Raw genomic sequence first — 26,944 nt, 5'->3', positions numbered from 1 at the left:
TGCAGGATATCAGGCGATCAAATGTTATATTTGTCAGGTTTATCGGCCGGGACACTAAACTTGGCACAGTCAATGGAGGTGAAGGTTTGGGGCCAGTAAACATAATTTCTTCTATCTTATCAGTGAAGGACAGTGAGTAGGAGGACTGTGGGGGTGAGATTTGAACATTATGACGCAGAGGAGTCCATCAAGGTGAAGAAGAAAACTGTCCCTGAGAGGAAAAAGGAGAAGGAGGCACGAGTAAATCACGTTTGAAACTTTATTTACTGTTTGCATTAGAAAGTAGTTCTGCAATAAATTCATTACAGTACAAACCGGGAACAAAAATAGAAGGCCACGTACTAGACAGTTTGAGGGGCAGAATAAAAATTTAAAACAGCTTCTCAGAGTTAGACGGGTGAGGTGCTGGAGAGAGAAGACAGCTGGGGGAGGAAATAAGAGGGAAGACAGCAGCGGAGAATAGCAGATGAGTGTGGATGGAAATGAAATGATCAAAACAAAGCAGCCCTTCATAGAAGGAGAGAGTACAGACCTCCAGCAGCTTTAGGTAATGCTGCAAAAAATGACTGTCAGCACGTGGGAGAAACGTAACGTGTCTCCAAACGGATGCAAAATAACATTATCATTATTTAAGCCTCCCCTCAAAGAACTGTCGACATGATCTCCCAGCTGATGAACGATTTTCTCAGGTCAGGTGTGAAACCAGATATTTCACCTTAACGAGCACCTTTGCTGCACTCGTGCTGCGCTGCGGAAGACACAGCCAGGCTGAATCTGTTGGTGCTCAAATCGAGATTAAATTAGGAATCCAGGAACACGGCCGAAACAGATCCAGGTCACGTAAATCTCCAAGAAACTGGAGAACGCCGCCCGCAGATTGGCCGAGGTTGCCGTGACGAATAAGAAGCCGTGTCCTCTTTAGGAATTGGGGGCTTGGAAGGTCTTGGAGGTGGCCAGCATGGCTCTCACTTTGGCCATCAGATCCTGGAAACAGAGGAGAAATTCATTGTAGGTAATGTGACATTAAGTGAACTTAAAGTATAATATAAACACACTGGGATTGGTGCATCATGGGTGTGAGGAACGTGGGTGTTAAGAACTGATAACACTGGCATGTTGTGAACGCCTGAGGGTAAAACACCACCACCGACTGGGGAAGGAGGCTGCCAACCTGATGAGGCCCTGAGGGGTGTTTACATCAGACAGTGTGTTGTTGGCTCTAAATCCTGCACAAACTGGTTCTCTATGTCCTGGTTCAACTTAAAATGATCTATTGATTCTTCTCCAAAAGGAACAAAGCACAGCCAGGAAAAAGTCCAGTTCAAAATAATTGAGGGGAAAACTTTCGATCTTATTTTCATTTATTGAAAGAACCAATTAAACTGATGTGGTTCTTGCTCTGCTATTATTATTCCAAATGTATTTCTGCTCCGCAATTAATAAACATGTCCGTTATTATTAAGTCTAATTACTCCCCTTCGTATCAAAGATCTGTTAATAATGCTGCTTCCAATGGGAATCAATTACCCGATGTGCACTTCACCATTCAGCCTCTAGCTACTTGTTTACATCAACCATGGAGGATCTGATCTATTTGGAGGACTGAGTCAGGATCCAAGGAAGAAACCAGGAATGCTTTTCTAATTTTTCTAACATGGCGAGATGAAGCATCAGCCATGTCTATTCTTTATCCGTCTCTTCTTGTCTCTTGAGGAGATGCACGCAGTAGAATATGTGTTTCATTGGTTTCCATGTCCATTGTTTAGGATTATGTTTAATGATGGATAAATCAATTAGGTTTTCAGACCACTTCCTTTTGTTTTTTACATTTCCACTGACGGAACCATTGAGTAGGCATGAATGTCATTGGTGTAAGTTTGTGCTCTGTCATTCAAGCTGAAGCTGTTTTATATGTATTAAGTGCAGATTAATACCCAGGAAGGTTTTCAATTTCCTCTCCCTCCTTCTTGAGGTAGAAATGTAGATTTCTTGCTGACCAGGGGGGCGAACGCTCACATTGCTGAATGGGAAGAATTCATTTTCCTCCCAAGAGTGATTCAAACACGCATGGACAAATATTCACCCTTGAGCTTTACTGACAGATGAGACAAATTAACAGCTGTAATCACAGAGGAAGAGGCTGTCGTATCAAATCACTCAGAGGCTGTTCCTCTCTTAAACCATTGTTATTACTGAAAACATGCTGTGACAAACAATACTCCACATTATAACCAACTCAGTGGACAGAAGCTCAAATACAGCTGAATTCTTTTTAGCACCAAATGTCTTGGCAAATGAAAGAGCAGCAAAAAAATTACCTCCCAAGTCACATTACAGCTGTCACACACAGGGAAGCCAACAATGGTTACATCATGAATCTGAAAGAGGGTGAAGCTCACTACAGATTTAAAACTTAATATTCTTTCTATCATTCGACCTTCTGTTGCCAAAAATAGTTAAAAGTTAGATTGGAAGAGAAACTTCTTACTCCGCACTCTTCAGATACAGAGTAAACCCACAGTGGAATATTTGAATCACATGTGATGCATTTCTTTCATAAAAGGTCTTGCAATTGAGATGTTAACTTATTATTACGGGTGGTTATGTTTTCACCCCTGCCCATTGGTTTGTGAGCAGGATCACGAAAAAACATTCACATCAAACTTGGAAGCAGGGGACTTGAGCCAAGAAAGAACATTTGGGCGCAGATGTAGACAAAGGGATGGATCCAGGATTTATTTTTCACTCTCTTTTAACATTGGAAACTTTTTTTGGACATTATTCACAGGTATCCCAGGAAATAACGCACGGAACTTGATAAAAGAACAATAATGCATATTTAGGGAGCTGCATTCTATACATTTGTGCAATTTGGTGCAGATCCAAATACAAATCTGGCTCGAGCAGATTTAAATAAGGTTTCATTGGGGAGTAGGATTTTTTAGATGGTGAGAAACAGGCCTCGAAAGCTGGAGCTACCACCAACGTGTCGCTGAGATAATAATTCATTTGGTTTGTCTTTTTAATCAACGTACCATTCTCCCACAATGGAGATTAAGATTTCATTAACTGCATTGTGTGTTGGCTAAGCTATGTGGTTTGATTGAATTGAAGCGGACTGTTGGGCCTTAGTGGAGGAACGCTTTCCACCGAGTGCTGTTCTAGTTATTTGAAATGACTAACTCTGTCATAAACATGCACAAACTGAGTGCTGATATGAAAACTATGTGGGAACAGGAAGTCCACCTGATTCTTCTCTGCAGCTTTTTGTGTTTTAAGTTGAGCAGTGGTGTCACTTAAAAGACGACACGCTGGTAGTCATGCAATTTAAAAACTCATGTCGTCACGTAAAAAACTTCAGATCCAGTAAAAAAGGAAGGGCTTATCATGGAGACCCAGGCACCAGTGATGGCCTGAGAAGCAAATGCAATTAACCTCATGAGTAATTGGTGCAGTTTCTACCCCCACCTCCTCCAACACTTACTCATACTTGAATTGTCTTATTCCAGGCTAAGATTACAGGAGTTCCTAACCAGTTTAAAAGCAAACTGCATTGCGCACTTGGGAAGCAATTTCACACATTTGCTGCTAGTTGCAAACATCCCCACACTGAACTTCACAGAATTACACTTCACTATGCTGTTAGCAATGTCCCGGGTGAGCTATGCAACACCTGGAGCCTTCTCTCCGTCTAGAACTCACACAATCGCACTCTCGGATAAGTTCTCCTCAAATCTTTTCTTTTTAGCCTCGTTACAGGTCTAAAAGCTTCCCTCAAAGTGCACCAGGTATGCACCAAACAGAGTACACCACATCAAACACACTGCAGAGAAGAAGAGGAGACAGAAAACAGAGGAACAAAGACCAACATTAGGAAAATAAGAGACGGGATGAGGCAAATAGCGACCGGGCACCCTCAGGAAAGAAGAGACCATTAGGCAGATGAGGATGTGCTGAATTATTCAAGATGTGTTTGTAAAACATCACAGATGGGGTATAAGAAGTTAGTGGTTGTGAAGCTGCGTGTGTGTTGCGACGGCAGCGAACACAGTGTTTCTCGGGCGCCTGCTTTTGTTGGGATGAAGGCGGGAGAGGAGACGAGCTTGCATTTGTTTGTAGGCGATAATGAGAAAGAGAAAGAAATCAGATGTTTTAGCTTGAGAGAAGCATCGGGAGGGAAACTCACTGAGACACAGACACAGGGCTGCCCGTGGCCAGACGAGAAACTATGATCCAAATTATGTTTTTCCACTTGTAGCGGCGTTCACAGAACGTCTCGTGTTGACTCTGCATTCACACTCTGTTGACCTCCATTAGCTTGAGTCCCAGTGCTTTTTGGTAGTTCTAAACGATCTTACGCTACATGTTCATAAAATATTTAGTTACAAAATATTACTGAAGTCACATTTACTGTGTAAACTGACACACTGGGCTCTACATTCCTGGTTTCACACATGTGGTTGCAGACTGGTTGCATGAGAATCAATATCAGCAAAATATTGCATCACTTCACACAACGCCATGATGGTAGAAATTAAGAGCTCCGATATTTTGGAATAATTGATCAAATACACTAAAGGGAAATGTAAAGTCCAGACGGCTGAGGAAACGTCTGTCTGCTTCCAATTGATTAAAGGCTTTTGACAAATCAAAGTAATTGATTTTGAAGATTGACGGAATGTTTTCTCCATGTTTCCACAGACGTTAAAAATAGAAACTGAAGAGGTTGTGATTTTTTTGCAGCTCAGATTAGTATTGACAACCTTTAACTGCAGTGACACAAACACCAACAAAGAAAAATAAAGACAAGCAGTTTTGAAGACTCTAATGATCCAATGATTTTGTCTCTCCCCTTAAATCCAATGAGTTTTTAGTCTTTTTCTAGTCCCTCTGTTTATATTCCTCACAGAACCAGTGCGTGTGCATGCATGTGATTGTGGTGCATTTGTAAAGGCAGTGATAAATTGGACATTGCAGATGTAACCGGGAGAACACGCACCGCAGATCAGACTTTATTGGTGAGGTGTGTGTGAGGTTACAGCGAGACTAATGAGTGTGTACCATTTATTCAGACACATTATTCCAGCTATTGTAAGCCAAATGGGGAACATGGTGTTCAACATTCCACTTAGCTTCATTTAAACTGTCACAATTGTACAACCCAGTCATTACATTACAATACAATATAAGGCCAAAAGTATGTGGACACGCTTGAATGCTTTTGTGTACTTTTGGTCTGGGGCTGACATCTTAGTTTGAATTAAATGGGAATATTTTTTATTTAGTGTTTTTTAACCTGGGCCGTATGTTTGTAAATGTGGGTGAGCAGAGTAATTAACAAAAACTGGAATTGGTTCAATAGATCGTCTCCACCAGCTGCGACACAGCAGCTGTGGCTACAATGTTATCTGATGGGGCAACTGCGACAGTCCATGAAATGTTCGCTGAAAGTTTTTTTCAGAATCAAGCCTTACTACACGTCTAGCCCAGGTTCAAAATACTGGAATTACCTTTGAAATGGAATTCATGAAGGTAAAACATACAGAAGTACTGGAATATAAAGGAATCATTTCTAGTTTTATCAGGTACAACCACCCCCAACCACGCTTATGAGCGATTAAAACTCATATCTTCTTTTCCTGAAAACAGAACTTTCTTCTTTAATTAATTTCTTGCTCCTTCCCCACACACATATGAATAAGAAGAGTAGACACTCTCATGGGGTTTGCTGTATTTGCAGGATTTGGGTGTATGTGTGAAAACAAAGTATAAAAACCTGTTTACCAACTCATCAAACAAACTATAGATGTGAAAATACTTTTCGACTCAAGTGTCCTCCCGATTTTATGGCAACAGTTAGTGGAGGACCCTTTCCTGTTTCAACATGGCCTCAACCCCTTTTGAAAACCTTTAGAATTAATTTTGGAAAGCTGAATGTGAGCCAGACGTCATCGCCCACCATCAGCAGCTGACCTCGCTCACGCTCTCGTGGCTGAATGGGAACAAATCCCTGTGGACTGGCTCCAAAAATCAAAAATAAATGGAGGTGGTTACTGTCTTTAACATATGCAACTGATATTATTTTTTCAGATCAGAGAATCACACTCGTTCTAAAGTTAGATCGTTCTGGAAACTATAAAGTCTGGGTGTATTATACAAATCTATGGTGCATAATGAAGAATATCGGTTGATCTGTATTTTTTGTGTGAAAACTTCATGCCCTTCCCATTTGCATGCTGGAAACAGAACACCACTCTTCTTTTATTGGCTCGGCTGTAAAGTTTGACAGAGGACACATCTGGGATAAAAACCAAGAAAGGTACCTGAGTTATTTTGGACTGAACAGAGGATACTATGGATGAGGACACCGCCTTGTCTTTCTCCTGAGAACCATCCCTGTGAGAAGGAAACACAAAAGGGAGAGGAGGCAGAAAGCCAATCATGTAAACAGAAGAGGACATGCAATATTCATGATGTCTTCTGAAAAGTTCAAAGTTGGACAGGCATTGAGAGCAGAGGAGGGAGAGGGAAAGGAGTGAGCAGTAAGAGAGGAACGCGAACTGTGAAAACTAAAATATATACAAACGCAAACCACAACTATTACGTCCACAGTGTGAGATGCAGCCAAGTGTCTAATCATGTAGACAAACAGTGGAAAGTACCAAAATTGCTGGCCTCAAATTCAACTTCATGACTCTGTCTAAAGCTTTTAATCTCACTACCATCTAACATTTCATTATTTATCAAAAAAAAAAACGCATGTAAATTGAACACAACAGGTGAAAGGAAACTGCAGAACAGACAGCTGCAGATGCTGCAGAGTTTTCAGGCATCACTCCTACACAGGAAATATCTTTGTGTCTGTCAGTCAATCTTTTTCAATACAAAAGATGGGATTATATTATTATGCTTCTGTGGCTCCATTCTTTGCATAAAGTCAACAGCAAAACCTGAGACTGCCACAAACCAGCTCCATCCATTCACACAGTTTATTTGTACACGCAGGCGATGCAGAACTTCTGTTAACACAGTAAACGCACAAAAATAAAACCCCAGGAATGATTCCGCTTATCTGGCACCTCTGGGAAAAGATAACTCAATACATACAAGTGACAAAAAGCAAAAGAAACCCACTGGAATTATCGGGTTGCTGTTGTATGCTGACACAAACGTCAAGTTTCAGGATGTGAAGTCACAAACTCCCCTTATGCTCTAGAGTCATGGCAATGAGTAATGGCCATGAAGTCGGCCTTTGACCTTCTGGATATAAAACTACATCACTTCATGATTTTTATCCTTTTAGACAATTGTGTGAAATGTGCAGCTAGTGTATGTATTATTGAACTTAGGCCAAAAATGTGTTTTGCAGGGTCACAGTGACCTTTGACCACCAAACTTTCACCCTCCAGTCCCAGTGGACGTTTGTGCGAGATGTGATGAAAGTTGCTCCAGGTGAGCCTGCAGTCATTAGCACGGCTCCGGCTGGAATTTGCATGTTTTTGTCGTGACTGTGTGTGTTTCCTCTGGTTTTCTTAAAAAAACATGCAGTAACAAGACGTTGTGATTTCACCTGGTGGCTCTAAATTGCTTATAGCTTTGAATGTGAGTGTGAATGGTTGTTTTACTTTATGTGTCAGCAGCTGCGACATCTGCTCGGGTTGTACCTGCCTCTCGCCCAATGTCAGCAGGGATTGCACTCTCAAAGGAATAAGCAGAACGGCAAATGGATGTGTGGGAAATAAAGGGAGTGAAGTCAGTGACCTTGAACCTTGACCACCAAAATCGATTCAGTTTTACTTTGACTGTAGGTTCAGTTTTTGAATTCTGAGACTCCTGATAATGAGGGAGGACAAATTGGAAAGTTAAAACCGTCAATGGCTTTGGACGTGTCTGTGCAGAGGAAAAATGAGAGTTTCTTTCCTGAAAAAATGCTTTTAGAATAGAAAAAAGCTCTCCTTCAGCAAACTGGGCACCGTTTTTCCTGCCATGTTTGTAGACATGACAGTGATTTCTTTGAGGATTCATGCAAATGGAAAGTTGTGTTTTTATTCATAATGGTCTGTTGTTACAAATGGTCCGCTCTACTTGAGAATTTTTACAATGGATGTATGTTTTATCTGGGGAACGAACAGGAGGGGAGGGTGAAGAATGAATAAACCATGACTTCATTCTTTTTGTCCATGTGACTCCACATTGTGCCCTGCACCGTTCAAACATTGATGTATAAAGCTTTATTCCTTTGTTGGATATATTTTAAACAGCAACCCAACAACGCCCAGACATCAGAGGAGATTATGTTGGTCGTTACGAATGCCTTAGTGCTTTAAGACCTTGAAGCTGCAAGACGTTGGCTCCAGGCCAACATATCACTGGCTCTTTAAATTTAATGCTTCAAGTATCTTCCATACTGGATTTAGAATTCCTCCAACGCCAGTGACAGTACTCAAGCTTTGTTTTACCCACTTTTATATTCACAAAGATGGAATTACAGTTGTTTTCTGCACATCTTGTGGATGATACTGCAGTTTAATACTGATGGCACATTACAAATGGAAACAAATTATACTGCCTCTCTGTCTGGATTAAATTTTATAAAAGGAGAAACCTTTAAAAAGGTCTTAAAATGATACTATATAGTAAATCCCAAGCGACAGGGCTGTGGCTGAGACGGTTTGTTTGTACTTGGCTGCGATCTGAATGAGGTTACATGTAGTTCATGTTGTTCATATATTCAAACAGTATGTTCTCCTTTAAGGCTTAATGTCTTTGGTGAATGTTACCTTGGGTAACGTCTTTGGCTGAGGTTACTGGAGTGTAAATTCCCCCAAATCCAATAAAGAGCAGGACAGAGGTGCTTTGTTTCCTGACACTCTGATGTCGCAGCACCAAGCAGCTCTTGAAAGAGCAGACAAAACCCCCACTTTAAACCAGTCTTTACACTTTTGATCTTGAACAACCCTTTAAACTCTTCAAATGCTTGGAATTATTGCTAATACACCTTCCTCAGCCAGTGGAAAAACGTGGAGGATTCCAAAGCTGACAGGTCTCCAGTTACTAGTTTTGGTTGCTAAGATGATAAAAGAACAGAAGGAACATGATTACAGCAAGAGCTTGTGTTTGTCAAAAACCTTAAAAGAAAGGATATTAATTTGACATCATCTTCAGTCTGGCTGCAGTTTTGTATTTTGAAAAGATCAACTTGGGAATACCAGATTCAAGAGTTTTGGTGATTTTGACACTGTGCTACGTGCAGTGGAATTTATTCATCATATCCTGCCTCCTCCATGCTCTTCCCCCGACATGTCTCATCCAAACAATCACCATCTAAATACTCCATATGTGAAAGGCAAACATCGGAAAAAAGGGTTACCGGGAGTGGGTCAGACTGGAGGCGGGGCTAGCTGATGGAGATAAAATCCTCCCGGGTGAGGAATACGGAGAGAGAGAGGAACCCAAAGTTTGCATCTGTCCTGAGGACGACAAGAAGCGCTTCTTCTTTTCAGACGGGGACCTGAGAGATAAAAGTGCGAAGGGAGTAAGCAGGAGTGGAAATATTTCATATTCAGACAGTAACACTACACAATGTGTACAGTGAATCAAGGGGATATGTTCTGAAGGCAGGGCTTGTGTATTCAGCAAAGCCCCGATTGGATTAAAATTCATCCAAGCGGAATCTGTCCATCACAGCTTCCTTCGCGAGTCATTTGGGTTTAGGTATCTTGTCATATGTTGTAAATCCAAAGCAAATACACATAATATCAACAGTTTTCCTCTAGTTTGGTGAAAAAAGAATGAAAACATTAAAGACTCAGCACCCAACTGTGATAATTCCAAAGCTCCTCTTTGCCTTGACAGGTGTAAAAATACATATTTGGTGCCGTATGCGACGACCCGTGACTTTCCCTCTGATCACAGGCTGGCGACACCTGCTGTTAGTGTTACCTGGATTTTGAATGCCCCCTGGGTACATTGGAGCTGCTGCTGCTGGGATGATAGCGGTCCCGCTCCTTCTCTTCACGTCTCCTCTCTGATGAGCTGCCCTTCCTCTCTTTTCTACCCGGGGAGTGTGAACGGGACCTGGCCAGACAAGGACAGACAGAGGAGGTGCGAGAAGGGAGGAAGATATTAAATTACACGGAGCAAACCTTGGAAGATGCATTTGAAATGTGAAAAAGAAAAGGAGAAGATGATGAAGAGAGAGTGATAGGATAATAGTATTAAAGAGAAAGAGTAACTAAGAGTATTTTCAAGTAACTTAACACAAAAAAAACCAATGAGGACTTAGGGAAAGCATAACTAAGTTTCAGTTGGACTATCAAAGTACCTAAATATGGCACAGTTTTCATTAAGGCAGTTATAAGAGAACATTTTGATTGTATAATATAAAAGTGAGTATGTAAGAAAGTCCAAGTACTAAGCAACTAGGCCATAAGTCTGTGAAGTACTTTGTATTATAATTATATCACACAGGCTCTTAATATGTAAATAGTGTTTTTCTAAATGAACCTGAAAAGAAAACAGTATTAAATATTAATGGTTATGTAAGAGATTAATGCACTTCTCAGATTTCCTTCCAGAAATGGCACAGCTAAATTAATTTCTCCCACTGGCTCATGTGCAGAGCATGCATGTTATTTAAAAAACATGAAAAAGTGGGTTAGGGATGGAAATTATTTTTATTTTACAGAAACAGACCCAAAAAAGACAAACAAGTGAAGGGAAATCAGTCAGGGCCGGGGAGGCGAAACAAAGCTGTCTGGTCGATATTGTTCAATTCAGCCTGACAGGTAAACGGCAAAAAAAAGCACTTCCTGCTTAATAACCGTCTCTCGACCTTTTTAAATTCTTTCTTTAAATGTTCTTTCTCATATCTTATTTTCTTCGTCTATAGGCTGTGCATTTCTTGCATTAGTTCCTCTCACTCCCTTTCTCAAGAGGCAGAAATAGGGAAAGAAAGCATTGCAGCAAAAAGAGAAAGGTTAGAAGGATTCATTTATTTCCATTAATATTTTTTTCCTATGATTGAAGTGCGCTCTGCACTAAATGTTCAGCTGAAGTAGAATTTCAAACAGACAGTGATAAATAATCATGTTCTCAGCCTATCACATTACACATCTCAAACCTTTAACAGCAGCAATCACAGACAGGCTTCTTCAAGTAGGACATTAATATTGCTCTTATTGTCTGTGGAAATTGAAAGCCTTAGTCTGAATTCATAGACAGAAAGAATCAGAAATTCATCTAACAGCACAATGATGGATATGTGAAGACAGTGACTCTTGAGTCTGAATTTTATTCAGTTCGGTTTTAAATACATCTTGCATTAATTGATATTTACTTTACAAACTTAAACTATTGTGAGTCCTGATTTTATTTTTCTGAAAAGATCATTTGTTTTTGATGCACACCTGTCAAACTTATGCAAAACAGCAGAATAATAAGATTGTTAACAACTTGTGTAACTAATTTCCACATCATAAATTCAAGAACATCCTCCTCTACAGTTTCTAACATTTCCAACAGAAGGAATTTTTTTCTGCAGAAATAAATGAATAAACAATGGAGGAGTCATCCTCCTCCTCCGTACTCCCTCCGCATGCTGTTTTTTTAGCAACCAGCAGCAGAGACCTATAAAGATCTAAACTGAGCAGCTGAACCTCGTTTCTTAAACTAGAGTGAAAGAAAATTCAGATCTAGTTAATATCCAACATAACTTTTTCATGATGGATGTAAATAATTATGGCTTTGTGTGTAGGACATGACTATACATATACTCAGCTCTTCCACTGACAGTTTGCATGATGTCTTACCGGGACCGGCGGCCTTTCCTGTAGGCAGTGGGGAGGGCATGTCTGTTCTTCGACCTCGACCTTGACCTCCTCTTGTGTTTTTTCTTCTTTTTCTCTTTGTCCCTGCCTTTGTTCCTGTCTCTATCTCTATTCCTGTCTCGATCCCTTTCCCTTTCTCTGTCCCTATCCCTTTCCCTCTCTCTGTCCCTGTCCCTTTCCCTCTCTCTGTCCCTGTCCCTATCTCTGTCTCTATCTCTGTCTCTGTCTCTGTCTCTGTCCCTATCCTTGTCTCGGTCTGATCCTCTATAGGAGGATGAGGAGGTTGGCGCCTCCCTGCTGCGATAGGCTCCTTGGATCTCCGTGGGAGGTTTTTGATCCTGAAGATACGCAGGCGTTGCGGAGGAAATATGAGGCAGCGCAAGGTCAGACAGAACAGAAAGGGCTTCTTGCATCTAGAGACAATGGGAGAATGAAGAGGACACAACAAAAAACATCAGTGTAGGCATCGTTTTTACAGACACACATGGATGCTAGGTCTTTTTTAAACGGTTTAAAGATAAAAATAACATAAATCATATATTCATTTAATTAAACAGTCAGTCTCTCTCTTTGACATTAGGGATAGTGCACAATTTCCCAAATGCTTATTATCTCTGTGCATCTGTGGGCAATCAATATGGGGGCCTGACCACTTAAGGAGATGCAGGTGATGCACAAGATTGAGTGTTTAAGGAGATGTATTCATGCAAAATCCCCCGGGTCCCTATTTACAGAATATTACAGAATAATCCAACTGACATGCTAAAGAAAAGGTTAGATAACAAAATAAATAACACTTCATTGGCTTGTTATTTCTCAAAGAAAAACTGACATGTGATTTCGGGTGACTGGTGACACATTCACTCCTAATCCTCGCCAAATATACATTTTTTCACCTGTATAAACTTGATTAATAATTTGACAGAATGAAACATAAAAGTTATCTGTATGTGATTTATTTTCGATACACAGTAGTAAAGAGGTACAGGTGGTGGGGAATTTGTACATCGGAACTTCTTTTTAAGAAGATATGAGCGCTAAAAGAAGGATGGGATTGTAAGTGGATGGCTCAGGGAGAGTCAAAGTCCCTGGCTCCCTTGGGAAATTATTACTCATATTCTTTCCTTACTCAGCTGATTAAAAGATGGTGTGGGTTATACAACACAGTGCAGCCATCTGGCTACACACTGAGTTACAACTGTCAGCGGCAAAGTGCCTCTAATTACCCCAGTGTGGGTCTGTCGGCTCATATTAGATTGTTCTGCTGCTGGATTCACACTGGAAAGATGGGGCCCGGTCCATCAGCAGATTAAACATGATCCTAAATCTTTCAAGGTCACATGTCATCTTCTAGGATTAGGCCTTAGATTGCTCCTGGGGCCACCCATGATGCAAAGGATATGGATGCATTCAGGGTGCTGTAAGGGAGACGGATAATAAATGGCCTAATTTAAATGCTAACTTTGACATAAATGGCATGTCTGACAAAGAGATGAGTTATGCACATGGAAGCCATGAAGGGAACGTGTTGTGTGTCATTATCTAGCTCATTAAAATTTAACTCTCCTAGCTCAACAAGTGAGCTGTTCTCTCTGCCATTCAACTGTCAATTAGGTGACAAAATGTTTACAAAATGGGTGAAGCATGAAAAGAGAGCGGACATGAGGGACAGGAAAATCCAGAGGGAGAGGATGATGTTGCGAAGAAGATGAAAGAAGAAGGCAAATGAGGTTAAGAGGTAGAGCCTGGAAAGAAACGAGAAAGAAATGCTCGCGACGGAAGACAAAACAACAAGTATCTAAAAACTGGCAGGGAAATAGAGAAAGGAAAGAATATTTATTACACCTTTCTGTTTGCATGCTATCTGGCGTCTGGGCTGAGGCAGAGATAATGAAATGATAGGGAGCAAGGTTTGGTTTAAAATTAGGACTGACACATGGGAAGCTTATCCCAACACCAGGCCAAGAAAATGGGCGCCCCGTCACACACCTGCTCTGGTGAGATACGGAAGTTTGGACAGTAACAACAAAACTTCCCAGGGTAAGAGAGGAGGGGAGGAGGGGAGGAGGGGAGGAGATGGGGAAGCATCCAGAGCAGTCTTAAAGCTGAAAGTACAAACGTGTGTATTGTTGAGGGGGGACATACATGATGTTATATAATTGTGATTTAATTTTAAAGTTTGGTCTCATGCACTTTTTCTGTAAGTCACAACACCCATCTGACGGAGTTGAACCAATGACTGAAAATATTAAGATGGGCAGCATAAGAGCTATAGGCCATTAACACACCATCATGATTGACAGTTTAAAGTGTCATTTATATTTCTAGTCATTTGCTTTCACTGTTGTTAACATATGTTCAGTGGCTTTGATAATAACAGTTTTTATTATGATTAACATGATAATAATAATTATTATTTGGTGTATTGGCGGGACTCTGACACTCCAACATTTATTTTTGGCCTAAATAAAACACAGCAATAAATCACTTAATGAGCATCTCTGACTCTCATAGAAAATAAAACCAGTCTAATGAGACACTGCAAATGAGCTAATTTGACAGTGCTAAGGAACTTCTTGTCATGTCGGATAAACTAGAAACTAAAACAACTCATACACTCCTCTATTCTACCAAAGCCTAGGCCCTGGCAGACGAATCAGGAAAAAAACTTAGCCAACAGGATGTGGGTTAATAGGAATAAATGAGTCCTTACTTCTTTTCATTCTACGTCTATGACAGTTATTATAAAGTGGGCTAGGCAGCAGAAGTCTATAATAAATGAGGAAACTGATGAGCAAATGTATTAGAAAAGTCACTGTGAGAAACAGGCGAGCCTCCCTCATGCTCACAATGGTCATAAATAATGGCTTCAACTGCAATATCATTTTTAAAATCCATCATTGATGGCAGCCTGTGAAAGAACCGAGAACATTCGTTCATGCTCATCCATCCATCTATTATCTATACCGCTTATCTTTTGAGGGTCGCGAGGGGCTGGAACCAATCCCAGCAGACACTAGACGAGAGGCTGGGTTTTTTCACGCTCCGTCACATCATTACTTTCCAGTTAACAGCACTTCTCAGCAGTGACACTACCGCCCTGTCTGTCCTGTCATGTCTGAATGAACAGGTGAGAAATATTTACGTTAAAGTTACCACGTCTGACTAACAAAGATCATCACTCTAACAGATGAATCCAGCAATCAAAAACACCTAAATCATGTGGACAGCAGACTTGAATTCAGCAACAGTGGTAAACTTTAAAACTGCAATGAAGTAGTTTGGATGAAGCCTAAAATTGGGCAGAATGGACATTCGGAAGCAAACGCAAGACAGCACACAGCAGTTTACAACCCCTGCAATGCTCAAGTCTTGCAGCACCTTCACTATATCATGATGATGTAAAAAATGAAAGTTACACTTGCTCCAATATCGTTGTCGCATAAACAGCATGATGAGCTATATGGGATATATGGAGAGCTTACATCAACAGATCCAACTCAGCTCATTTTGCCAACCCTACAAAGACCTGGCATCAGCATTCACACGTCTCATCAAACATCTCTTGAGCTGCACCACTAATTTTCTGGCCTTCCAAAATACAGCATTAACTTCCAGTGTGCTGCTGCCAGAATTTTCACTACAACTTCCAAGTTTTAATCACCTTGAATCTATCTGGACCTTCCTTCACTCCGAATCCAGGTAACATTTGTTCTTCAATAGTTTCTTCTAATGAACAAATCATTACGCAGGCTTGTACGGTCCTGTTTATCTGATTTCAACATTGATTCTGAACCCCTTCATGCTGTCTGATAGCAGAATGCTCATTACCTTGCTATCCCTAGAATCAAGGAATAAAAAAACAGACAGTTTCCCCACTGAGCTCCTCTTATCTTGACCTGACCTCTGTAAACCTTTAAAGTAAAACTCAGAAACCTACATCTAATAGTGCTGTGCAAGATTTTCACTTGTTTATGCTGCTTTTATGTACGAAAAGAGATAAGTCTATTTATAACCAAGTGACTTTCAGTAACTGCATACTTCCATGCGTCCTTTGCGATGGCATGGTTTAAAGTAATACATCCACTAGAGGGCAGCACATAGTCGAGAGTAACGATAAATTCACAATATCAACTTGGAATACATTTAACTACAGCGACTGTTTATTTATCAGAAGACCAATGATCTGAATGTTGGTAGTTCCGTCAAAGCCAACACAGAAGTCACCAAACATCTGGAAAAGAGTGACACAACTGGTGCAACGGTGACGGGAGCCGGCACACTGCAACCTGGCCTAACGGGCAACAAGCCAGTTCATCAAGCATTCGTTGGGCTCAAATGAGCTGACGATCAACATCCATCAATTTGATATGCAATCTACGCATAAAATGACTATCAACAAGTCCTATTTGAACTATAAAGTATTGTTACCAATCCTTATCATGTTTAATATCACATTCAAATGCTAAAAGTTTGCCTTGTTCATTTGGAATTTTGAAATGGAGACACCTTGAATTATCTCAAAGACCTAAACAGAGAAGCTGGTGAATAAGTGGGTGACATGGTGGTTAGTTTTCCATTTCCTCAGTGTGCGCTCTTGGCATTTTACAGAATAATTATATTTGCCAAACTGGTCTTCGTGCATGGCATTATTTTATTATAATGAATTGCAATAAACAATTTAGAATGATATTAAATTGTTCCATAGTGAAAACAACATTGAGTTTCTGTCCCTCTCTTACCAATTTGTGTCCATGTATGTGGAGTCGATGAAAATAATAGCTCAGACAAATTCCTTTTTCAAAAAAGGTTTTTGTGTTTTCTTAAGAGCTTGATGTTCTTAAGAAAAACATTTGTGGTAATGTGCAAGCATGTACATGGACAGACTGATTTAATTGAAATCATAAAAAAAAATTATTATAACAACAACGAAAGTAGCTTTTTAAATATTGACCGAGAGTCAGAACTCCATCTCAGGGTCAGACTCGCTTACAACACTATGGGTCAAGGAAAATATGCTGCTTTTAATAATCACTGCCAACAGCTAAAGAGCAATCAATTTCTTCATCATATCAATCCCACCTCTAATGACTAACTAGCATTGCTGTCATACCACAGGAGTAAAGCTGCCTATACATGAACAGTTGTCAAAACTGACCTTTCCACTGAGATAAGCACAGACTCAATTCGGCAGCAACAGCTCAATAAAAATATGTGACTGGATGGATATACACTGTTTACCAGTATTCACACAGTGTTGTGCAGAGTCAATAAAAACCATCAGAACATTGGAAAACATAGAATGACATCTGGCATCAACACGTTAAAATCCTACTCAGACATATGAGTTGAGGTCGTTTCAGTAAAGAGATACTGAACCAACAGTAGAAAATGAGATTTTTCACTTATTGAGCCTCATGAAAAAACTAAGAGGACAAAAAGAGAATCCAAGGCCAACAAAAATGGTAAATAGACTGCTGATAATGATTCTGCAGTCTTATCTACCATTTAAAGCACTTTACACTGCAGTTCACACTCACACACACATTCATACAGTGCGTTCTATCACTCATACATCAAACATTCACTGGGGCCTTTTAGGGTTCAGAGTCCTGACCGAGGACACTTCCGACATGCTGACTGGAGGATTTGGGATTTGGACCATTGGCCCTCTGATTAGTGGATGCCCCGCTCCACCTCCTGAGCCACTGCCCCTCCCAACAATGTGCCACTGACCTCAGGTCATGAATGTATAATCATCTGAAATTGTGAATTGCAGTGTTTTCATTACTTTAGATTAAACCCTTCATGTCTGCATAAGGAGTGGGCTTTCTTCCATGGAGCCCGCTATGTTGTACCACCTCAGAATTAACAAACTAAGATATAAGTCATTGGTTTAATAAATGCAAACACATTGAAATAAAGACACGTCTACATGGGGTTAACTAAATTTCAATTGCAAGAATTAGCTGACTTTAAACACAAACATCGCCTCGATAATCCAGACGATGCAGTTTCATTAGAATTCACTGCTTGGCCTTAGAAATACACATCTTATACACACAGTTTCTTTCCTCTGATATCACTTGCTAATTAAATTTTTATTTCTACAAACACTTAGAAAAACGACACTCTGTGACCTTGATGTCAGATGGAATATCACAGCAAGCGATTTGTGATGCTGGAGATCCTTGACTTTATTGTACATTCACAATAACTTGAACTCTTTAATAGTACAAATGGGAATACTTACAGTCTTAAGTCAATATTTTAGCTACAACAATTACAAACACTGACCCAGCAGTAACCTACCTCAAGCTGTGTTGATGAGTCGAGCTCAGCTCTCTTGGCCTCGGGCTCTCCAGCGTAGGGGCCGCGGAGGGTCTGTAGGAAGAGCGCTGCTTTCCTCTTCCTCTCCGCCTGTAGCTGTTTCTCTTTGGACTCCTTAGACGCCTGGGCCAGCTTCTCTCTGGCTGCAGCTGCTAGACGATCCTCCAGTTTCTGCTTGGCTAAGGACAAAAAAAGATGAGAGTGTAAAAAGCAGGAGAATGATGGTTGGATGAAGATGAAAAAAAAATGGTAATGTCACTTTTTTCCACATTTGCTGCAGCTAGATATATTATACGTCTACTAAATGGTGATCAAAGAGGATAAAATAATTGAAAAAAAAGATGGGAAATAGTAGTTGCATCCGGCTTCTTGGTTTATTGGTCTTTGGTCGCACAAAATTCAGAAGTAAGTGCGGAAAGAGAGTTTAAAGAGACGGAGGCTTAAAGACAGAAAATGTAATGTGGGGGAAAAAATATATAATTGAGACAAACAGGAGAAAAAGTGAGAGACCCAAGAAGCACACTATAATAAGAGGAATTTTATCTTGTGCCGTCACATCTAAATAAGGTGACGACTGGCATTTTCCAAGTTTCCCACTGCTGTCGAGTTCCTGCTCTAAATGATGAGGCCTGCAGTCTCTGGTGATACATAATTTCATGGAATACAGAAAAATCAAAGTAGGAGGAAACGTGGGTGGAGGAGAGGAGACAGACATCTTCGTGACAGTGGGGGTGGAAAATATGCAGTTTTTTGAGGGATGAGAAAAGAATATAAAGCGACGGGGATGGGGACAGAGAGGTGAGGGGAGCACAGGAACAAAATGGGGCGCAGATAACAAGAGGACGAGTGGGAAAGAGGAGACAGGACAGTGACGTACAAAGCAAATGCTCGAGGAAAACAAGTTGTATAAGTTACACAACCACTGAGGCTACTCTTATCGCGTCAGGGTTAAAAATAGGCTGGATGCCAGAGCAAATCATATTTGAGTGTGGAGTGAACAATAGTCAAGTGGAGCAGAATCCCTCTGTTCCACAGACAGTGACACAACACACAGTCCTGGCCACTCTGAGTCCCACTACTGTATTTACAGGCTCATTTGACATAACTCCTCTTGCGGCAAATTTCTGATGTACTTGTTTGTCCAGTGGGTCTTGTCAAATGTGAGGATTTGCTGCGTTTTAGGTTATCTTCAAATTTTCTGAAAATAAAATTACCGCTCTGTTCCTTTCTTAAGATGACGCATTTAAGAGTTTTGTGAGGTCACGTTGACCTTGACCTTTGACCTCCAAAGTCTAATCAGGTCATTTTTGAGTCCAAGGAAATATTTAGACCAAATTTGAAAGGATACCCTGGAGGTGTTTCTGGGATATTGCGTTCACAGGGTCACGGCAACCATGACCTTTGACCACCAAAATCTACTCAGATCATCTTGAATCAAACTGACAATGTAAGAATTATGAAGAAAGAAATCCCCCTCAATACAGTGCTCATAAGAACGAAACAGACGGATGGAGGGACAACAAACACATAATGCCTCCGGCCACTGGTCTTCGTACGACTTGTACCACTACCACTACTATTCAACATGCAGAGTCACTGGGAAATGTTTGCAGCCTAAACTATTCCTGTACTTATTACTGGGAGCTGTATTTAGCGTGTGCAGCAGTTTTCCAGCCCATCAGTACAGATTAGCGTTCTGCCGTCTGCCACTGATTCTCATGCTATCTGATCAAGTTAGGCTGCTGACTGACAACCACTTTACCACACAGCAAAGCCATTTCGGTCGGATATTTATTAAGCTTTTCCAGCCTCTTTCTAGGGCCATGTTTCAGATTAGTGAGACACTATTATACTCTAACATGGGTCCTCTGAACCTAAACAGGACCTGTCAGACCCCTTGTTGCTGTAAAGTATCATATTTGTCTTTGACGATCCCTTTGTCTGTCCTTCCATTCAGGATCTATTTTAGAGCTGTCGATAAGGGAGAATAAAACACCTTTGCTCCGTCCTTCCAGACCTCATAAAATCCTAAAATCAGTGTCTATAAAGCCTGCATTGTCTTTAGGGTTTTTGTGTGAACAACTGACTGGAGGTCTGGAACCTTAATCATGTGTCTGACAAGTAACCTCATTCGGTTCCATCAGAGTACAGTCTGGTACGTAATGGTAGGAAATCATTATCTCAGGCAGAACTAGAGAAAGACAGGATTTTGTTCCTTGTTCCCCTTTCAACTCTGTAGCACAAAACAAGAATTAATTGCTAAATTAAATGCTATAAAATAATATCACAGATATCTGACAATGTGACTGACTTTTATCTTTGGATGATAGAAAGATTTTAAGGAATAAAAGCAGTTCTTGTTTTTCTTCCAAACGTTTTCATGAAAATTCAGTAAATTTAATTCACCATCCTGCCAGACAGCTGCTCTGAGGTTAAAGATCATTTTAGTTGTATAGAGCGCAATTGCTTTCACACATCCTAGATAATGATTGCTAATAGGGAAAAGCAAACCACTTAGTGTTTAAATGGTATTTAAAAACAGACGATGATGACAGTTTTTTTAAATCTAAAGGTTAGCAGCAGCATATTTAGAAGGGGATGACAGTTAAACAAGAAAAACTCTTTACAAGTATAGTACAGGTAGTAAGTAAACCTATTGCAGCACATGTTTTTTGTGTGTATAAATTTTTTACATGAGTTACTTTAGCACAGGCTGAATTGACCCAGCATGCAGTATTCTTTATCAACGCCTGAACAAAAGGGAGACAACTAAGGAGAGAATACATCTCCATTAGGTCTTTTAAGAGATATATGACAGTAGTTTACTGTACTACACTGCATGTCTCTTACTGCGGGGAAGCCTGGTGAAAAAATGCATAATTCAGACTCAGTGGATTTATTCATCTCCTCTCCTCTTTTTCCCTCAATTTTTCCAACCCTCCCAGAAAGTAGCAGCAGCCAGTGGGTGTGACTTATTTGTTGAAGCTGTGACACACAATTAAATGTTCCCACCCACATTAAAGCCGCGGAGCTGATAGGGAAAAAGGGGGGCAGTTCGGACAGAGGGACAGAAACAGGCTCTGTCCAAACCATCAACAGCTGCAGGAGTTTATTACCGTTCTGTCAATCATGAAAGCTGACGGAGGAAGATGACTGACTTTTCTCTTCATGATGTGTTTTATCTTTAGTGATTACACAACCAGAATGAAAATCTGTATGAGTTGATTTGGTAATATATCTTCCATCAGACTTTGTTTTCTCTATTTTAGTGCTGCTTAATAACAGCATCAAAAGAAGTAGAGAACTTAAAGGTACAGTGTGTAGAATCAAGTGACATCTAGTGGTGAAATTGCATGTTGCAGCTGAATATCCCTCACTCTCCCCTTCCAAACATGAAAAAAAAAACCTCTGGTATCCTTCAGTTGCAGTAAAAACTCAAAAAGGTGTTTAGTCTGTCCAGTCTGAAGCACTGTTAAAAACATGGCAGCCTCCGTAGAGAAGACCCCCTTGATGTAAATATAAAGTATTTAAATATTTCACCTAAATCTTTAACACTGAACCTTTAAATTAGTGCTGTAGCTAATATTTCTGAACTTGTTACCTTGTTTTGCCTCCAACTCTTCTAAACTGAGAGAGGGTTTCTTCTCCTCTGGTGCACTGATTGGAGGAGGCTCCTTGTCGATCATCTCAGCTCCACCCAACATGGCCTCCAGTCCCTCCTCATCCAGCAACTTCAATCAAAAGTGTATAAAATGTGTTAACCTCAAATGGTGCCAAGATTTATTTTCAGAATGATATATACAGAAATTTTCTAGTCTTAACAACCCATTCATACACTTCTTTACTGCGCTCCTTAATGCAATGCTTTTCCATCAGACATGTGCTTTCGCACAGTGAAAGCAAGAACGTCTAGTGTCCTGTCCAATGTGGACTTGAGGATCAAACTATCTTCTACCTTCTGGTTAGTGGACAACTCCCTCAATGTCCTGATCCACAGCCGCCCACAAGCATCAAGGATCAGGTTTTATACCCAGACCAAATTACCTGTAGCTCTACTGCATGTGCAATGAACAATGACCAATGAACAGACAAATCTGAACCTGACCTTGTCCTCGTCCGAGTCGTCGTCCAGTCGAACTCTGTTCTTCTCCAGTGGCAGCAAATCATTTTCCTTAGCCTTGATGGCAAAACAGATTGGGGCAAAGGAGGCTGTGCAAACAGACAGAAAGTTAAACTGTGATTTATAAAGAAAAAAAAAAAAGATTCATATCGGGTATGTGCATGTAGACTACTGCATCGTGGTGTTCTTTTAATTGACTAATTCATAGTAAAATAAAATGAATTAGAACTACTCAAAGGAGCAGGACAAGGAATAGAGAAAAGGCTGGAGGACAGAGATGGACAATGAGATAACACAACAAAAGAGTAATAGGAAGGAGAAACAATAAAAAATGAGTTACTAATACACAAACACAGGCAGGACACTAACAGGCTGGACAAGATGCCGAATAAAATAAAAACAGTCCAATGCACAGGAAAACACAGATTCAACCACAAAACCGATATGAAGCAGCAATGGTGTGTCACATTGACTTCTATTTTGTAATCATATGTATTACCGTTGAGATGAAAGAGCCAACCGTGTGCCTCGTTCCCTAAAAAAAATAACCCTAATATGGGACCTTGATTCTTATTGTGGAAGGCTATATAGTTTCCTTGAGCGATTCTCCAACTAGTTATCAGTTTTCCCAGACCTGCTCCGTGACCTGTCGCTTCCAAATAGCCTGTGTGAATGCACGCCTTCATTTGCATATATGTGCATGTTTATGAGTCCCTCCAGTGTTGTGGTAAGCAGACGCTTTCATCTCATGCATAGACATTTCCAGCCTGATATCGCAAAATGAAATTGCTAGCATAAATACCAACAGACTCACGGGCAGCTGTGCATAAGAATACGAACACACTACAGTAAATATGTGCATGCAACCTCTAAGACATATTTTTCCTCTCATTTAATAAGCGAATGAACTGAAGAAGAGGAACGGAAAGTAGAAATATTTCTAAGTGTATTGGACCTACCTTTATTTAGCATTGAGTCCTTGAGTGACTTGTCTGACTTATCATCATCATCATCATCTGCTGTCTCACTCTGGATGAAAGAAAATAAAGAGAGAGAAAGATATAAACTTGAACTTAGTTTGAATTTTTATACAGAAAATCAGTTAAATTACTGTCAACGCCACAAAATTGTATTTTCCAAAATGAATCCACATTGTGGGTAAACCAGTACGACTTTGACAGGAGACAGATGGTGGTGAAAATGAGATTTCGTCGAAACCTGCTCAGCTTAATTTTTACATTATGCGCTTTTATGACGGTGCAATATGTGCGAAAAGTTGGTGTTTGAAAGTTTTAAAACAAGCAAGTCGTCTATCCGTCAGTTAGTTTAAAAAAAACTTTAAGTAGATGTGAAATGTTTGGATGAGTCACCTCTTTACTACTCTGCATCGCTTACCAATGAAACTTTAACTGTTACATTTAATTATTGTAATTAGTCCTCTGCAGGGTGCAATACACAGTCAAGGTTCACTCTTCTTTAAGATGTCTCCCTGCGGGGCTACTGCAAATGTTGCTATGAAAGAAAATTCTGTCTCCAGCCAGATGTATATTCTTTAGCACTTTTATATTTCTGCCATGGCAGCATGAGATGGTGATGAGCAGAATAGTAAAGGTCATCAGGGGATTAACAAAAGCAGAAAACTCTTTAGAGTCGAGCCAATCTAGTGAGATGAAAAACAGTGGGATTTATTAAACTGTGTACAGAAGCCTCTCAAGGAAAGCTCACATTTTTGCCTCTATTACTTTGCATTTCAGGTTGGCTGTGCAACACCTGACTGACAGTTCTCTCCTTCACTCACACATAAACATGAACTCCTCTTACACATGAATGGACAAACACACCGCTCACTGGACTGTCACTGCTCTTTGAATCCAATATGAGGGAAAAACAAGAATATAAAAGGTTCATTAAGGCAAGAAACTAAATCATGTATTTAGCCAAGGCTGTGCAATTCAATTATTTAGTTATATAATTAGCAGCTAATTGTAGTTTTTGTTAACCTTTATGTTACTGTTACTTTCCAATCCGTACAATGGAAACTCTTGGAAACGCATTATAATTTAAATCAACCTTTGAAAAAAAATGTGCAATGGTCTAAAAAAAAAATGGATAGATTTTAAATAGAGGTATTCATACCCAGCTAGTGTTAACAGTTTCTGAAATTGCATCATGTGAATACAATATTATTTCATTGAAGGATTAATTCATATCAGTATTACTTGTTTGGTCACACTTTTCATTCTCCTTTTTTTTTGCTGACAAGTATGATTAGTTTCTGTAGGTCTATTTAGTTGCTTAAATTGCTCTAAGTATCTTAATTGGCTTTCTAATATTCTACTAAATGGTCTGTTAGTCCTCACATCAACAAAGTACCTTCACAGAGCTGTTAAAGCTGGCTTGTGTGCACAGGCCAGATAACCAGAAACCCTCTGTGCTAATACCTGTGGTCCACGTGTTTTCAGCCACTATCCCAAATATAAAAGACTGATAGAATAAGAGGGAAAAGCAGTGATGAAGCCAATTCCACAGGAGGAGGGAAAAAAACATGAACCTCATGAGGTTCATTTTATCATGCTTGAAGAAGGCTTCAAAGGCAGATTCTACTATTCTGCTGTAGCCGAACAGAGCTTTCAACAGTCAAAGCACTTTACAGAGGCCCCAGAGAACATGACTCCAAAAAAAACTCACAAATCAAAGCTCATAGGAGACGCAGCAGGAAGAAACTCACTCATCATTCTGAGAGGACCTCAGCAGCAATATGCAGAAACTTGATAGCACTCATATAGACTCCTTAAGCTCAGTATTTAGAATAGGTGGACATTTTAATACCCACATGCTACCTTAACACAGCACAGGACAGGTCAGAAGGTAATAATCCTCCATGCTGAATGGGAACATGCAGCATTTCATTGCAGGCCTGCAAAATCTCTTTGCAAACCTTGACTGCTCAGCACAAGTGTTCGGATATCATGGGAATTCAAAATGACACATACTTTTTGCAAATGAAAAATGTTTGACTTGCTCTACATTTTGGATACTTAGCCTACGCTTGACGTCTCCCCAACTTAATTATATTGTTGAGCAAAGGAAGTCTGACTTTGGTTCATTTCAACCGATGTTGAATTCTCAGCTCAATTTAAGTGTAATTTAATTCAACCAATAAAGTCATTGTTCAATTTTGTCTTTGAAAATCAAATACATTTGACACACAGCAGAAGGGATGACAGCTGCAGTGATATACAGTGCATCCTACATAGACTTGCTGTGTTGTGCCCCAAATTCAATTGTCTTATTGAGGCTCCATGCCTTTTGTAAATGTGTCAACTCCTCTCCCAGTCTTAAATCTGACTTTAAGGAAGTTAATTATTTATTCTTTTGCTGTTCATATCTTAGCTTTAAGCCATATAAGACCTGCTGAAAGCTAACAAAGTAACTGCAGTAGCAGAAGTGGGGGAATTAATTTTCCATTCGATTCCAGAAAACATATTTCTAGTTGTTTAATGTGAGTGTTTCGAACTGAGAATGTGTCGCGTATTAAGGGTCAAGTGTGTAGGATTTTGGTGACTCCATTCAAAGATATTATATAATATTCATCATTTGATTTTCATTCATGCATCACCTAGTATTAAGTTTGTCTTAGCTCAAAATGAGTCCTTCAAATCTAAACAGGGAGCACATCTTCTTTCCCAGAGGGTGTGTGAAGGGGTGTACAGTCGGTTGCAATCTGCCAACTCACAGCAAGATGGCACTAAATCACACATATGGGTTCTTCAAACCTGCCTATCAACATAAATCAATCATCCAGTGGCGATTTTGCATTATTTAGAAAGTTTTCCCTTTATGGATAACAAAGGGCATCATTCCGAAAAACGTTAGAGATTTGAATGTTACGTAAACAGCAGACGCACAACCTGCTGCTGTCTGCTTTGACTGATTCTAGTCCCCTTTGTCACTTTTTTCATTAACTGTGAAACCATAAATAATAGCACTGACTGAGAGCAGTGATATCTGCATCCCATTACGCAGAGCACAAATCACAAACACGAGGCAGGCTTTTTGATAGAAAAGCACAGCAGCTGTTTGCTGGAGCAGCCTGGGCTGTGTCATAATGGGCCACACTCCTCTGCACTCTGACAAGCTAATGGATTTGATTCGCCAGGAGACAAATTGCCCCTCGCAAAACTTTTTCGTTCGCTTCTCGCTACTTTCTTAAGACACACTGAACTCAGCAGCTCTTGCATGTATGTAACAGGGAAATCAAACAATTGAATAATAAGATTGCCCCAAAAAGTTCTGAATGAACTGTATTGACATGTGGATATGGCATCTATTTGTCCATCAATTCACTCAATATGTGTTCAAATCACACAATTCCCTTGTCTGGGAGGGATAACAGCTTAATGTGGTCTCCAGTGAATTGAGTGACACAAAATATAACAAATGAACCAACACCAGAGCAGCTATAAACCCTTAAAAACACTTTACTCAAGGTGCTCAATCCAGGCATATTTGTGCAATATTTAGTTGCCTGTAACAAACTGCAAAGATGTCATTAACTTCACATTCACATACTGTAGATGCTTTCCATTATCTACATGCCTTATATTCAATCTATGATCTTGGATGTTATTGCTTAAAACCCCCGAGAAAACTAGCTGCAATTTTA

General features: G+C 40.1%; 1 protein-coding gene across 3 annotated transcripts in view; it reads right to left on the bottom strand.

The window, feature by feature from the left end:
* Positions 1–245: 245 nt before the first annotated feature.
* Positions 246–26,944, bottom strand: part of sfswap (splicing factor SWAP) — a 41,122-nt gene continuing 14,423 nt past the window's right edge. For 2 of the 3 annotated variants that reach the window (XM_069513420.1, XM_069513422.1), the window contains 9 exons: positions 23,238–23,307; positions 22,264–22,367; positions 21,760–21,889; positions 18,141–18,337; positions 11,811–12,241; positions 9,943–10,077; positions 9,371–9,511; positions 6,324–6,396; positions 246–984 (listed from right to left, as the gene is read on the bottom strand). In XM_069513420.1, coding sequence (XP_069369521.1) covers positions 919–984; positions 6,324–6,396; positions 9,371–9,511; positions 9,943–10,077; positions 11,811–12,241; positions 18,141–18,337; positions 21,760–21,889; positions 22,264–22,367; positions 23,238–23,307 — 1,347 coding nt within the window. In that variant the 3' untranslated portion in view covers positions 246–918. The remainder of the gene's footprint in view (positions 985–6,323; positions 6,397–9,370; positions 9,512–9,942; positions 10,078–11,810; positions 12,242–18,140; positions 18,338–21,759; positions 21,890–22,263; positions 22,368–23,237; positions 23,308–26,944) is intronic. The other variant, XM_069513421.1, reaches the window with a different exon arrangement.

Source organism: Paralichthys olivaceus, chromosome 18 (genome assembly GCF_024713975.1).
Source record: "Paralichthys olivaceus isolate ysfri-2021 chromosome 18, ASM2471397v2, whole genome shotgun sequence".
Classification (NCBI taxonomy): Eukaryota; Metazoa; Chordata; class Actinopteri; order Pleuronectiformes; family Paralichthyidae; genus Paralichthys; species Paralichthys olivaceus.
The sequence above is the reverse complement of the archived record's forward strand: the minus strand, read 5'-3'. Positions and strand labels throughout refer to the sequence as shown.